Consider the following 15,956-nt stretch of genomic DNA (forward strand, 5'->3'; position numbering starts at 1 on the left):
GGCTGCGGCGGCTCCGGGGCGGGCGGGGGCTGCGGGACGCGCTCCCGGAGCACCGAGAGCGCGGCCGCCGCCGCTGCCGCCCGCAAAGGGTTAAGGGCAGCGGGGCCGGCGGAGGGCGGGGGCTGCCGGGGGCTCCCGGGGATTGGTGCGAAGTTTGGAGCGGGGCGGCCCCGCACCGCCCTCCGCGGCGGCTCGGCCCCCACCGCCACAAAGCCCTGCAGGGAAAGTTGCTTTATCGCCGGGTTCTCTCTCCCCGTCTCTCCCCCCCCCCCCTCCCCTCCCCTTCCCCAGCCCCTTTCCCCTCCTCCCCTCGCTCCTTAAACGGGATTCCGGCTGGGCGAGCCGCCGGACGGCATCACCGGGCATCCCGCGGCGCGGAGCCCCGGAGGCTCTGGCAGGTCCCCGCTGTCCCTCCCCGCACACACACGCTCAGCCCGGCCCGGAAAGCAGGAAAAAAAAAAAAAAAGAAATATTACAAGGTTCCCCCCTTTCCCTGGACCTCCTCGCCCGTGACTCTCGAGTGGAAAAAAAAAAAAAAATCGCCCGCAGGGGCGAAGGGGGGGAGGTTGTTAAAAAGCCGGTGAAGGGGCAGAGCCGCTCCGTGGGGAGGGCACCCCCAGGCAGCCCCAGCCACCCCGGGGAGGGGGGGATGAGGTAGAGGCCGGCGGCGGAGCGCCCGCCGGGCGCCGTGGCCGCGGAGGGCATGAGGCGGCGAGCGGCGGGGATGGGCTCCGGAGCGCGGTGTTAGAGCCCGGCAGCAGCGGCAGCCGAGGTAAGTGTCCCCCGGGCCGGGACACCCCGGGCCGGAACACCCCGCCGGGGCCACGCAGCGCGCAGCTGGGAGCCGCCGGCGCAGCCCCGGGGCGCGGGGCAGCACCGGGTGGCATCGCGCCGGGTGTCCCCCCGCGCGTCCCTCCCTTCCGCGACCCCGATCCCCGGCGGCGAATATCCCGTTACCCGAGGCGCGCCGGCCCCCGGGGAGCCCCGCCGGCCCCCGCTGCCGCTGCCCGCCGCGAACGGCGGAGCGAACGGCGGAGCGGCCGCGTTCGCTTTGCTGGATGCTGTACGCGGGTTGTTGTGTGTCCTGGGGGCACGGGGTGTTTAAACCGGGGAGTTTACAAGGGTGAGGAATCCAGACGGTGTTTAGAGAGTGAGAGTTTTAGGAGGAGAACAGGGTGTAATTAATGTAAACCTGATCTTTCCCGGGTGTGCGTATCACAGCGAAGGCATCTTCAAGAATCTGGGTAATTAAGTGCGGTTGCGCTTTGGGACGCACCTCTGGAGCCCACGGAAACAAGTGGGGCTGTTGGTGGGGGGAGCGTGACGGGTAGGGGGGAAAAAGAGGAAAGGAGGAATCGGTGCTGTGCAGAGAAGTCTCGGAGTGGAGGAAGGCGCCTACCCAGAGCGGAGCCTGGCTGAGGGGCACTGGAGCAGCAACACAAAGTTTTCTGGGCTGCTGATGGGAGAGGTAACATTCCTCCTCCCCCTTCCACCGAGTTCCTCCGCAAATTGTTAACCTGAAATCTTGTTTTATGGCCACTTGCTAGCGTTTTGTTTGCCTTCCAGACTGGTTCTGTACGGGATACTAAAGAATTATGCATTAACTGTAAACTTAGAGGAGCTTACTGGCCTCAGTGGGTTCTTGATTTATATCAGGCTAAAGCAGAGTGGAGGGCAAAGTTTTACTCACTGAGCACCAAGGAATGAATTACAAGTACGTTGCTCTTTCATTTGCTGTTCTTGTCAGTCTTCTCAATAGGATTTAAATCTCTGCGAAGCTGAGGGTTGTTTGGGGTTTTTTTCCCCCCAGTAACTATTTTGCTCTCCTTTTTCCTGTCTCCAGGTCTGAGAGGACTGTAGCCTGTGCGATACGGCGGGATCTGGTTTTCAAAATGGAATTGCAGCTGGCGCTCCTTTTCGCAGGGATAATTGCATTTTCGGACTCGGCGAGAGGTAAGGGGACCGCGCTTGGTACGATCACTGTGACTCTCTCCCTTCCCTCTGCTCCGTGGGCTCGTGCTCCACGAACACCCACTGTGCCCCCAGAGGGCTCCCCCAGGGGAGCTGCTGTCGGCAGGGACTCGCCCCCGTGCCCTGCACATTTTTTATCTGCACAGAGGTGCAGGCTCGTGCCCACGTGTGGTGCCTCCTTACCTGCGCGGTTCGGAGCCGTCGTTTGGGATGGAGCGTGGTCACTGTGGCTTTGCTGAGGTCTGTTAGGCACAGGTGAACTTCCAGGGGCTTTTCTTGTGCCTGTGTAAAAATACGCAGGCATTTTTAAAGAAAAGCAACTGCATTCCTCTGTGGATCAGAAATACCTCTCCCCTCCTCTAATCGCTCCAGCCTCTGCCCCGTGTATTCCCACTTACAAACTAAACAAACACATCCATTAACTTCCCCGGTGACAGACAAATGACAGCTCCCAACAGCAAGAGCGTATTTTAGCGCTGAGGCTCCAGCAGTTGATCAGATTTCAATAAACAGGTTACCCTTCCAGAGGCAAATTGAAATACATTGACCTGGGAATGATGGGGGTAGGAAAAAAAAAGAAGTTTCTGTATGGCAGGGTGCTTTTAGCAAAGCACTGGGATCAGAGTGCAAGGAGAGGTGGCACTTCCTGCACTTTTGCCTGTGTTGTACCTTGGTAGGTGCTGTTCTTAGAAAGCCTGAATGGGAACCCAGGCTTCCAGCTCCCCCCGCCTCTGGTCACAAAGTAGGGGCTGCATTGTTCCAGGAGAATGGGGGTACAGTTTTGGGATGCAGATTGCTCCAGCTGCAATTCCCGACAATCTCAGAGTCTTGTGAATTGTTGTAAGACCTTCAAGTCATCCAGCGTGATGGACTTGCGAATTAAAAGGTTTAAACTACCCCTTCACTTGGGCTGTAATTTGCCAAAAATAAATCTTGGGGACTGAGGATGGGAAAGGAGAGGGGGAGCATTACTCTGAAAACCCAAGTTTGGTTTAGTGCACTGCTTTTTTTTTTTTTTTCTTCTTGGCATTGGCTCTCAAGCAAATATTTTATGGAGGCAAAAGCACTATAAAATGATTTGGCTGGGAGCTGAATGAAAAAGAAAACAGTATATAGGCTGTAATTCCTGCAAGTCTGAATTCCAGGCAAGGCTTACAATGGGGACTCAGTTTAAGTTGTGGGCGATGGGCAGCAGTGTATGAATTAAGATGACTTCATAGATGTATATTATTGCAATGGACCTGAGAAGTTGGTGGAGTTCCGGAAAAGATCTGAAGTGGGCAGGAGAAGACAAAAAGATTCTTGTCTCTGATGTGAGCTGAGTATCGGCTGTTTTACTGGCTGACCCTTTTTAAATTTGGTTTACAATTGTCTTGCTCGTACACGTACTGCCCCTGAAAAGCGCTGTGGGCTGTTGTCATGTGAAGAAGTGACAGAAAATAACCAGCAGTAATTTCAGGATGCTACCTTCCTGTGGAAAGGTCTTTTTAATATAACTTTGATAGGATCATATTGATAATTGGTTCATTTGAACACTTTCCTGAGCTGGAAAAACCCATCCTTTAAGTGTATTGGGGGATGGTTCTGGTTATTTAAAATTATCTAGAAACAGAGGTTAAAGGCCAGGGCCAAACCCATGAAAAATGTCATTCATTCATGTGCTTATTTAAAGTAGTGAAGAAAAAGGACTCATAGCTGTGGAAACAGAGACAAATTTCTGACATTTAAGTCCTGCTTTAGACCTCCTTAAGGAGGAGAACATTTTTGGTAGTGAAGGAGGTAGATGGAAGATCAAACTTGTGAGAAGAGGTGAGACGCTTCCCGGAACTTTGAAACTTTGTGCTGACAAATATCTCCAGTTGTTTGGTGTTTACACCGGGATGATTTCAGGTTCTTGGAAAAATGTGCCAGGCTTTTCATGTGTCTGCAGAGCTTTTCTGAACGCCTCATACGAGGGCTTTGGCCGCTGGAGATGTGTAAACGTTACCTGCTACAATCGCTCCGGTTTTATAGGCAGTCCTTCAGCCAAATCTCAGCCTGAGGCCCTGAGGCTCTTGTGTGGAGGAAGAAGGGCTCTTTGTTTTGGTCAAACAGCATTTAATATCTGTGTCCTGACTGCAGATCAGACGTGTGTGGCCCGAAGTGTGCCAGCACCTCCTGATCCGAGGCATCAGAAGTTAAATAGGCGCTTGTTGACTGGTGATCAAGTGAGGAAGGTGGCTGAGGAGGCTCTCTGGGAACGTGATGGACTTTCTTTTCTACTCATTTTAGGCAAAAGTAGGTTATGCTGTAATTTGGGTGTTAATACGGAGCTGACTGAATGTGGTGCCCGTGCCTGGGGAAGGGTTGTGCCATGGTGCATCTGCACAAGGGGGCAGAGTTAAGTTGCCCACGCGCTCCAGCTCTGATATTTCCTGACAGTTGAATGCTCAGCTGCAATATTGCATTAAATGTTACGTTGTATTAGTTTTACATCTTTATTTAGGTGACACCTTTTAAGGCAAAGGGCCCTGCAGGAATAACTGATTGGGTTTGTGCAGCAGGGTTTTTTTTTTTCCACCTCCCAGCAAAAAGTGGCGTTTTTCCAGGGTCAGATCTGTTCCTGCTGGCTCTGTCCCACCAATGTATCTCATCACTGATTTAGAAGACACCGTAAAAAAGGGAGTATCTTAGCAAACCAAGATAAACTCTTAAGAAAGAGACAATACTTTTGAAGTATCCAGGCAAAACAGAGAACAGGTCTGATTTTAGAGGTATACAGGTGGTAGAACTGTCTGTGTTTGAAGAGGTGAGGGGTGAGGTAGCTCTGGCTGTGTTTGAACCAATGCTTTTGGGGTTGAAACGGAAAGACTTTGACTAAGGGCTTGTGTACACCTGCAAATGCACTGGAATGAAAAGCCTGGTCTGGAATAACTCTCAGTGGCCAATCTTATTCCAGGTTAAGGATCTCCTGAAGGGAGGCTGTACCAAAAAATGCTTCCTCGGGAACTATTTTGGTAGATACCCAAGCCCCTTTTTTCCCTTATGGCTGAAGACTAGAAGGCCTGTGTGCTCAAAACGCACTCTTGGAGAACAAAACCTGCGTGCAGTGGTTTTCTGAGAGGGACTGTGCCTTCCAGCTGACAGCCAAAGCGTGGGGCGGCAGCTTCAGCCTGGTTCCCAGCCGCGACGGATAGTGTCTGCTCTGAACCTGGGGTAACAGCGCAGGTCCAGTGGCTCATCCCTCTTTTATTCCATTCCTGCTCTCTCCAAGCAGCCCCATACTGGGCATAAAAGTCCTCAGCGTCCTGCCCTGGCCCTCCTCTGCGGGGAGTAATGCCATCTTGGGTCACTAACCTTTAGTGACTGTGTCCTGCAGCAATGTAGCTCCTGCCACGCCACACCTCTGGTTGGACACAGGTAATACAATCTGATATTTTCCTGCATATGTTATCTCAGTGACCGACAACGCAATATTTGTTCCAAATCTGTCAAGTTGCCATCATATTCACATTGGTGACCGTATATGGTAACATTGGGATGTGCCTGGCTTGGTCCTGTGGCTTAAGCAAGATTTTGCATGGTATGTTTAGAAGTTTTTGGTAAGAGCAGTAACCACCTTCCTGTTAGCAAGTAAACGGATATTCTGCTGGAAACTAATTAGTTTGGATGTTGATTTCATTTTCGGTGCATTGCGTAGGGAGGGGAAGAACGGGACCTTAATCGCTTTCTGTTCTGGCACTTCTCTGTGCGACCTTGGCGTGCAAACCTGCTTGGTGTCTGCTTTACAGGGAATTTGCTGATTGGGCTGCCTCAAAATTCAATGGTTTCATTTAGAAGTAATGTTATGTGCCATTTTGGCTTCTCTTAATATTGAAGAAAAGGGAATAGGACTCTAGAGATTTTTTTTTTTTTTTTTTTTATTTCCTGGAAGTTAAGTTCTTCGTTCTGATGAACAGAATTCCCATTCTGTAACTTTATAAGAGTTTGTAAGAGTGAACTTTGGGGTTTATAAGAGTCCTTCAGTAAGAACAGAAAAGGTAAATAATGGTAATGTGAGAGAGAAATGGTTATTTCCTCCTGTTTTACACCTTTATTCTTGTTGAGTGGTTGTTACCAGATAGAACGATTAGGTAGTTTCCCGCTTGTGAAAGAGAAGCACGTTCAGATAAAACAGCCTGATTCAGATTTTAGGGAAGTCAGAGCACATCTTCTGGTGAAGTTTGGGGCATATTTTGAATCTTGCTGTTGGGGACCTTGCTCATGAATAATCTGTCAGCGTGACTAGTACCTAAAGTCAACATGACGATCTAAGAAAATCCTGGTTATTTTTTTAAACACTGGTTCCTCCCTTCTTCTGAGGCTGTCAGTTGCTTTAAATTGTGGCGGAGTTTAAACATAAAATTCAGCGTGCGTCATACTGGAAAATTAGGGTTGATTTTATTTGTTTTTAATTAGGAATATTACAAAACTCAGCAAATTGCTCAAATGCATCTAGATTTTTCCCTAAAGTTTTTACAACTCTGTTTTCCAAGTCCGTATGTTTCTTTGACCTTCATTAAAAGACGCAAGCAGAAAATCAAAATGTTTCTTTTCTGGGATGAACTTGCACACAGCAAAGGCTGGACTCCAAGGCCTGAGTCTTAGCCACAGAAGCAACTTTCATGTGCCATGAGGTGGTGCTTGAGATATTACTGGAAAGTGGTTTTTTCAGGAAAAGGATATAATTCTAAATTGAGAAAGAAGTGACACTTGCTTGCAAGCAGGACCTCCCTTTTCAAGATTTGTGGCTGCTGGTGCCAACTTATTAACTAAAGCTGAAGTTTTTCATTTGACTGAATTGGCTGATAGAGCTGATCTTTTCCAGTATCCTCTCTGATAATTGCTTTTTGAGTGGCTGTCTCACCATAAGTGACACTGATACATCTGGGTGCAGAAGACTCGTCATGGAATAGTGTGAGTACAATAGAACCTGCCTGTGCATTCTTGGATTAATTACTGGGAGAGATAAAAATTTCCATTGAAAGAGGAAAATAATAGTGCAGAGATCCTCTTGTGCCTAGGTTGAATTAAAAAAAAAAGAAAACAACAAACCCCAACAACCTTTAGTCATAACTTTATTCAGTGAGATTTGAACTGGTGCAGCTGATTTTCCTAAGATGTAAAGCTCCTACTTGTGTCTGCAGTGACTTGTAAAACCGTGCTGCCAAAAGGACCTGTGCAAATGTATCCCAGCATTACAGGAGTTGGTGGAAGTGCTCTTTTCTCACATTTCTTTTATTACCCTCCTCATTTTGTGTTGTTTCAAGTAATTTGTCTTTCATCTGACCTCTTCCTGTGTTTTCTGGCGGGCTGCTCAAGCTAAAATGCATTTGATATTGTTTGGAACATTTAGTTTGGATTTCTATTCCTTGTCTTGTTCTCTGTAATCAGCCTGTACTTTGAGCTTTCTCTAATAATAATGCCCCCATACCTATTTAGCTGCATGCACCTGTTCTTATCTTTTGCAACAAGGCGAAACATTTTTGGTCATATAAGGGAGTTTTTGAGAGTGGAGCCAGGGTGAATGCAGAAGTTGCAAAGACCTCTGTCTGATGTAAGTCTTTTCAGTCTGCAGTTCTTTCATAGCAGCTGTGGTACTATGGTAAAAGAAAAATATTTCCAAAAGCAAGCTTGATTAATCTGATTGTGCTGTCCCGATGTCGTGTGAGATAGGCAGATGCAGCCCGTGCTAGTTGTGACAGGTTAGGACCTGATTCAGAGCCTGTGAGTGTTGGTGCTGTCACTCCTACTCACTCCCATAGGCTTTGGATCCATCCCTGAAGGATGAATTACTCCGATTATCTCTGATACCCTCCTCATGTGTGACAGCAGAGGGGATATGGGCTAAGTGTGCCACTCGCCTGCTTGACTGCATGGCTTGCACTCACATTTTTTATTCTAGAAAAGCACATTTTGCTGCTACTGACTGCCAGCTCTGGTTGGTGGATGGAGCACGTGCTGCCGGGACTGAAAACAATTCGGAAATTCACTGTTTAAACTTCAGGTTGCCGCAGAGGGATTTATCCCCAGAGACAGAGACCCAGCCTGTGGGCAGTGTTCTGGGTGTGAAGAGGCTGAAGACTTGCCTGAGTGTTATTTAATAAGTGTGTGTACTCTGTTTGTTGCCGAATCCATTCCTGTCTCTGATTTCACCCCCCCACACCCCCTTCCCAGTCAAATAAACCTGGGCTCTGTGGAGTTTGGTGGGTTGCTCCGATTACTCAGTGTCCCCTTTGTATCACAGCAGAAACACAGCATCCTGCAGTGCTGCGAGAAGCCTGACGTTGTTATTTCATCCCAGCCACTCCAATTTTCACGAAGAAATTCAGCCAATAACTCCAGGCTACTTCTTCCATTAAGTGCTCAAACTTAATTTTGAGCTTCACTAAGGAAAGAAGAAAAATGTAAATTGGGAACAGAGGCTCCTTGGAACAGGTTAATGTTTCTCAGGATGGCTGCACCTCTATGCTCAGCTTTTCTACAAGTGGTTTCCAGCTTGATGGGACACAAAATAATTTCTTCTCATATGTGGTAAATTTATTTCCTGAGAGATTCACACCATCTTGGGTATCCAAGCAAGAGGTGTCATACCCTATATGCCAGTTGGTTGGCATTGACTTGGAGGAGCCATCAGTATTTGCACCTGTCAGATAAAAACATGGATAGCAGACAAATAGGGAAATGTGGATTTAATTTGTACAATAGGCAATTTTAAAAATTTGTATTCTCCTTGCTGGGTTTGCTCCACACACCCCCTGAACTGATGACCTTAAGAGTTGGGTATTAGTGTGGACTGGCACAACATCTCTGTGGTAACTTTGGGCTTGCTAGTTCTGCCTAGGATACTGGGAGAGGGTAAAAGCTGGAGAGGAACATGGAGGGAAACATGTTAGCCAACCTCCAAGAGAAAAATCAGTGCAGATTAATTATTGTACCCCTGCTCTTGAGGCCTGCTGGTGTCTGGGAGAGGATCTTGAGCAGGCAGTGTGTGGCTCTGAAGGCAATGTTGGCATGCAGCTTTTCCAAGTCTGTGCTGTAGTTCTCTCGTCTCCTGTGTCCTGCCAGGTCCCCCCACATACAGGTGTGAGACTTGATTGGCTTTTGACCAATATGTAACTCTGAGTAAAATCCTTGTAATGTAAAAGGGGTGCTTTCATTGTGCTGGCTGCTGTTTTACTGTTGCTTTGTATGGATTTTAATCTCCTTTGTTCAAGACAGAAGTGAAGGGGGTGAGGCCAAATCAGCCACAAAGGAGGGAAAAGGGAAAGCTTCAGACTCATGCCTCTCAAAGCTGCACAAGCCAAAGTACTGGAGTTAGGCTGCTGTGGATGCTGGAGCACTGTGAGCAGGTTTCTTTCCCTCCTCCTTCCTCTCTAATAGGTTTGTGTGTGTTGGAGCAACAGAGGAAGTTATTTTTCTTGGTGGTTGTTCTCTGATCTGTTAACACAGATCTGTAACTGCTGATTAGGCAATGGCAAGTGCCAGATGAGCTACAGGTGTACGAACTGCGTGTCAAGGATGGAAGGGTTAATGAGTAACAGGTTGAAGGTCTAAACGTTGTGGAATATCTCCCCAGGGATACTCCAGGCTCCCTGTGGAAGGAGGATTGTTTGTCTGTCTTTGACCAGACAGTGTTAAACTGGTGGCTCTAACTCCTGCAGGGTGTGGATACCCTTCAGAGAGATGGTGCTGTGAGCCACCTTGCTCACCTTCTGGTGAATCTTAATCTTCCCTGTTCTTCTGCAGGCTAACACAACATTTTGGTGGCAATGACAGTGTCTCTTTCTCCAGACGAGTAATACTGGGAAATGTTTAATGTATTTTTGGGCAGTTTGAAATGGAAAAACTGGGGAGGAGTTGACAGCTCCTCCAGATCAGGCTCCATGCTCTGATAAGTCCTTTCATAGTTTAATGTTCAGGGTTGGATTACAAAGGTGATAGTCCCTTTAGGTTCAGTGAGTTGTGGCTGAGTAGGTGTGAGTAGGATTTAAATATATAATCCTACCAGGGAGCAGAAACTGGAGCCTCGTAAGAGCAGGCTGAGTTTCAGTTCTGTGTGGGGTGGCACCACGCCATGGGAGGGTTCATCATGATCTGCAATAGTTAATATAAAACTAGAATAACAGATCAGAGCTGATGAGTATCTTTTCCTCCTCCCTGCTATTCCCAACCAATCAGAAATGCAGTATTGCCAGGGTTAATTTCATTAAGCACTAATGAGAGTGAAACTTTCAACTTAATCATGGCCAGGACAGTAAGCAGGTGTTTACTTTGCCTTGTTTGATTGACAAGGAATCATAAACCTGTTAGGGAGATCTTTGCATATGCAGGGGACTGGCTTTGGTCAGTTGATTGCTAATTGCTGGATTTGTTCTCTGAAGGTGTTCGTAACTGTTCTGAGCATGCAGCTGTTGTTTCTGGGATACAAAGAGGCACAAAGAAGTAGTAGAGGCTGGTGAGTGCATTTTGCTCAGGAGCTGCAGAAACCCTAAGGTGAGGATGGCTCAGTGTTTTATCAAGAGCAGAGCAAAGTCCTGCATGTATACCTAAGGCAGAATGCTTTTCCTGATTTCCTGCCTGCTCCAACGGGAGTAGGCCAGAGGGTTTGGATGATTTCAGGCAGTATTTTTTGATGGTGATGTACACAGGTTTATTCTTGTCCCTGGAAATTCACTGGAGCCACCAGACTAGTAGTCCTTGTATGCAGCTGGTAGAGTAGCCTCTGGATATTTAAATTGAAGGTAAATTCAGGGCTCTCCTCCCCTTGGGTATTTCTGTTTGGAGGAGGATTGTAGATTCACAGGGTTAAGAATCTGTCTCTTACTTTACCATCAATATCACAGAAAAAAGGTACTTCCAGGTGCTACTCAAAAGTAATCATAGCAATAGACCTGCATATTTATAATAATTAGGACTATTTATTGAGAGTTTCCAGTACATTGAAAAGAGACTCAGAAAGTGCTGTCCAGCATAGGCAGTCTTCCTCTTCTAGATACTGTCAGGAGAAAAAGCTTGTCTTTCTGAAGGCCACAGACTAAGTGGAGTTCCAAGCTTATTTTTCTTTTATCCTAGAAAATCCAATAAATCCAGTAAATTCTTTCAGTGTGGTCTTCCAAGAGTTTTTCAACTTGGTCTGACTCACAGATTATTTGAGTGCCATTATAGACTAGGGGTCAAGCAAGTTAATTCCCAGAACAGTGTGCTGCCCTGTTTTCAAACTGTGCTAATCAGGGTTTTGAGTCAAAGCATGGCAGTTTGCTTAGTGAAATTATTTTCCTGTTAGAAAATCACAAATAGGCTCTGACTATTCGTGTTGGCTTTGGTCACCGGAGAACTCACATCACATGCAGCGCAAAGCCCCCAGGGATGCCGTCGCTGTGGATCGGGGCACTTGGTGGGGGCACATTTCCCATTTCACAAGACTGAACTCGTGAAAACAGGCTGAAACCTTATGAAAGAGAAGAAAGAAATTGTTGCTGTTACATTTCCACCTGCAGCAGGATGGAGGGAGGGCTGTGTGAAGCCCGTCTGAGCTGTAACATGGATGTCCTTCCCCAGAGGAGACATTTGGTGGAGTTCTTTGGTTACCTCTCCCCCTCACCTTTTTGTAATGGACTCTTGTTTACTTTTTCCTCCTCCTTTCCCGAGGCACATTAGCACTGTTTAGGCAGAGGAAATGAATTAACATAATTTACTGTTGTTTAGGTCAGGACACATTCCCTGCATGTATGTATACACACGCTGGCATTCGCCCTCCCAGCGCCGTGCAGAGGAGCGTGTTTACAGAGTCTGGCTCCATTTAGGGCGAACAATACCCTGATTATAGAGGGCAGCCTTTTCTTTCCACAGACGAGAAGGAACCCTTTGCTTGAAGCAGATACTGCCCCTTGGAGTTGTGGGCATTTTGAGCTGCTGGAAAGGGGGGAATAAATCTGCTGTGGACACAAACCGGCAGCATTGTTCTCCGCGGAAGTTGGTTTAGGGGTGGGGGTGAGGAATGGAGTCGGGATAAACCAAATGCCAAGTGTAAGATCTACCAGCGTGCAGGGAGGTGTCGTGACTTCCAATTTAATTTTAAAATAACAGCTGTGAGACTTCATGGGGAATTATTTGGTGCTGCTCGAGCTGGCAAGGGAGCTGGGGAGGCTGGGTGGGAAGAAAATGGTAATTGAGTCTCAGAGTGGTTTTGGATGGGCGGAGTTGGATTGAAAGGTGCCGGTCATTTCTAATTGCAGTCATGCACCTGTGCCTGGTAGATGATGCTGGAGCCATGTCAGATGGAGCATTTGCTTCACGTGATGTTGAGAAAGGTCAAGCACTTGGTTTCTTTCCTGCTAATTTGGGTCATTAGATGCACAAATAGGAGCCCCCTTCTTCTGCCTGACTGCAGCCACTCAGATCCTGGCAGTAAATCCTTCTCAGGTGTGATTTCATGGCAGCTGAAGATGACTGAACTTGACCCCATCACTGGCTTGTCCTTGTCCTCCTTTGCTCCCAGCCTGGTAACTCCCTTGTGCCAGGGGGAGAGCTCCTCTGACCTTGCTGTGGATGTTTTGGGGAGGAAACTTGGGAAGAAAGCCAACCTGGAAAAAAATGTGATGGTTTAAATTCTTAGAGGAGCATGGGCTGAGCTTGTGAAATATCGCAGTGTCTCCACTTGCAGCAAGTCCTTTCTTCCATTCCCACTTACGGCAGGATGGCTTCATACTGAAGACTGGATATTTATGGGAACATTTATAAAATGACTCTTTAGGAATCTCAAATGCACCGAGGTCCACAGGGCAAAATGTAACATAGCCTGGGGGCAGTGACTGTGAGGACTGAAAGGTCACATTTGGCTCTTGGTTCAGCTCAGGGGTCGTGCATCGCTGCACCTTCTGCACTGGGAGATTGCATCGTTCACACTCTGCACCATGACAATTTTCTGTTGGTCTCAATGATCCCTTGAAATTTGGAGTACTTTATGGGGAAATGGGTGATACCTTCCTTCCTCTGTCTCTGCTTTTGTCTCCTGAGGCAGAAGGATCATTTTGGGGAAATGGAAAATGGCAAGTTACTTCTGTCAGTGTTTGCTGGCCTGCCTATGACATTGCCCTACTGCAAGGAAGGAGCTGCTCCATGAGAAGCACAGTGGACTGCAAAGGTGGCTGCAACTAGTGCTGCTGGTGACCAGGCGTCCCCTCTGGTCCAGGCACAGTGTGTATCCACATCCACCCTGGAGCCAAGCTGAATTTGGGATGTCACCCAGAAGTTTCTCCTAAAGCTTGGCTTTGTCTCTACAAAACTTCTGACCACTGACACTGCTTCAGTGGGTTGCAAAAATAAGGCAAAGAAAACAACTTGGGCAAAATACTCCCTGTGGGTGAAAATATTTTTCCAGGGACAGTACCAGAGCCAGCAGGCTTAACAGGTAACACTGCAGGGCTGCATCAACAACACTTCTGGGGGATTTCTGGAAGGGGCTGTTTATATTGGCAAGTGAGATGTGGTATATGAGTTCTGTCCAGGAATGATTGACACGTCTAACCTTCTGAAATAGGACCCAGCACCCTGGAGAAGCTGTGGCTTTTGCCTCTGGATGCTGTTTTTTGTAAAGAGGGAAAGATCCTGGTGCATGTGTCAGTATCCATATGAAGGCTGCTGGGGTTACTCTGCCTTGGAAGACTTAACTCAGGTACAGGTGTGAAAATAAGAACCTGGTTCTCAATAAGTCTACCTATTGAAGGAAAAAAACTTTTTTTTTTTTTTTTCTTTCCTGAAACGTGCTTTAAAATATGCCAGAACTTCTCATACCAGGACAATGGGACCCCTTGGGCGATGCAAGAGGGACAAGTGCAGGTTCCCATGCTGGTTCATGGACTGCAAGAAGGACAGCAGGAACAGTGCAGTAAGAACCACTCCAGGGCCCATTCCTGGATCTGTGATGGCTTTGAGCTGAGAGTGTGAGGGTGCGTGGTGATCTGGGGAAAATGTGAATCTTGGCAACAGTCCCTGATTCAAAATATCTGGGAAACACTCAGCCGGGAGGTTGAAAATACATCTCTGGGGTTTCGTTCTCTGGAAGGAAAAACAGCATCAGACTTTCACTGAGACTAGCGTTTGAAAGAAAGAGAACAGCTTAGGTATCAGGCACTAACTGATGTAACAGCAATGAGGAATAACTCTGAATGAATTTTAATGGCCTTTTGATTTGGATCTTTTTTTTGTACCTACAGGTGCTTTCCCTTTTCCCTCTGCAAGGGTAAAGCAGATACTATAAAGTGCAGAATAACCCCAAACTGCAAACCCAATAACTTGTCTGAGGGAGATGAGAAATGCTACCAAAGTAATTGAACAAGTGTTCTGCTGCAATTAACCCAGTGTTAAAACTGACTCAGGGCCTTCTGTCTGTGGCATGTGTTGGAGGGTATTTACAAGATAGATATTAAGGTAGAGCTTGAGGAGGACTGCAACATCTGAGATATTTAATATTGCTCTCAGGGAGCAGGTGAGCAGTGGTTTTGGTTGGTACAATGAGCACAGCATAAGGCAAAGTTGTTATTATAGCTGGTGTGATTTTATTATTATTTATTTTTTAGATTGGGGTTAGTGCCTGGAAGTCCTCATTGCGCCAAAGTGCTGTCATTGTGGTAAGGGCTGTCAAACTCAGAACGAAGAACAGACAGCTGCAGTGTTAAATGCAGCAGCTCTTTGGATAGAGACTTTGTTTTACTCTGACAAAGGGCCCCTCCAAAAACCAGACCCGATGGTCAGCTGAGTTTTATTTACCATGTACCCCTCAGAATGGTGAGGTACCTTTGCATCCTGTACAAAGCAGATGTTGCCTTGATAAGGATTTCTTGCTGCTGCTACAACAGAGACCCACCAGGCCAGTAATTCTGTCCCCAAACCTGTGGTGAAACAGATGCAAACATTTATTCTTGCACTGAACACCCACCGTGGTTCACGTATGTGAATTGCAAGTTTAATTGTCCCCTCTCTGCTGGGCACAAGGCATCATTGACTTCAGGGAGAGATGGCATTACACCATGCTTATTTTTTATGGAAGCAAGCATCAAAAGTTCTGGAATGAAAAAAAATAAATAAAAATTACACAGATTATTCAAGCATTATTACTGTTATTATCATCCTTGTCATCATCACGGTGTCTTCATCTATGCTACCAGCAAGGTCTGACTACTTCCAGGTGTTGCTCCACATCCTGCTGGAGCCCACCACAGGTTTCCACCTTCTAGAGAGGTGGAAAGAGCAACCAACCTAAAATCTGGGAGAAGGAAAGAGTTGAGAGAGGCAAATTTTCACACAGTCACAGGAAAAGAAATCTTCCAAAAGATTTCATTTTCCTTGCAAAAGCTTCTGGTGGTTGTTGAAAGGGAATTTCAGTGGAAAAGGGCCAAGCAGCCCTAGGCAGAACCAACACCCTCAATTGAGAAAGATTTTTTAAATAGCCGTACTGTTAAGGAGTAATTAAAGTCAAATAAAACATGGAAAATAGTGTATGACACATCTATTTGAATTCATCCCAGTTTGGATCCACTGAAACTCATGAAGCACAACACTGGAGGCACACAAGGGGAGGTCCAAACCCAAGGATTTCAATGCACTTTTGCAACTAGAGAAGTCTCTGTTCTCAGACACCATTTTTCCAAGTGTTTAGGCACATACTAATTCAAGCACCTGGAGATTGCTTGTATTTAAAGAAATACTTGCTGAGGACCTTCCACTCTTGCAGTTCTCTTTGTTTCACTCTTCTTTGTTCCTCTGCCTCCCCTGCAGTATTATCTTGGGCAAAACTTGAAAATAAAATTAAGAAAAATGGTCATTTTGGGAGCTCAGCTGTGTCACTTCAGGTTTTGTTAGCTGCTGAGGAAGACTTGTTAGGACTCTCTGGGGGAGAAAGGGTCAGGTCAGAGGTAGAAAGCCACTCACCCTTTGTCAGAGGGGCTTATAAAGCTAGGGCAGCT

The 15,956-nt window shown here is 46.9% G+C and overlaps 1 protein-coding gene and 1 long non-coding RNA gene across 3 annotated transcripts in view; one reads left to right on the forward strand and one right to left on the reverse strand.

Moving 5' to 3' along the window:
* The first annotated feature begins 299 nt into the window (after positions 1–299).
* FGFRL1 (fibroblast growth factor receptor like 1) overlaps positions 300–15,956 on the forward strand; it is a 170,896-nt gene continuing 155,239 nt past the window's right edge. Inside the window, exons 1-2 of one of the 2 annotated variants that reach the window (XM_040064740.2) lie at positions 300–772; positions 1,844–1,953. In XM_040064740.2, coding sequence (XP_039920674.1) covers positions 1,893–1,953 — 61 coding nt within the window. In that variant the 5' untranslated portion in view covers positions 300–772; positions 1,844–1,892. Of the gene's footprint in view, positions 773–1,364; positions 1,469–1,843; positions 1,954–15,956 lie in introns of those variants that run through there. The other variant, XM_040064741.2, reaches the window with a different exon arrangement.
* On the reverse strand, positions 11,351–12,068 carry LOC120752928 (uncharacterized). Its single transcript, XR_005700877.1, has 3 exons — positions 11,942–12,068; positions 11,594–11,651; positions 11,351–11,440 (listed from the first exon to the last, which is right to left on the reverse strand). It is a non-coding gene; the product is annotated as an uncharacterized LOC120752928 (long non-coding RNA).

This window comes from Hirundo rustica, chromosome 5, assembly GCF_015227805.2.
Source record: "Hirundo rustica isolate bHirRus1 chromosome 5, bHirRus1.pri.v3, whole genome shotgun sequence".
NCBI lineage: Eukaryota > Metazoa > Chordata > Aves > Passeriformes > Hirundinidae > Hirundo > Hirundo rustica.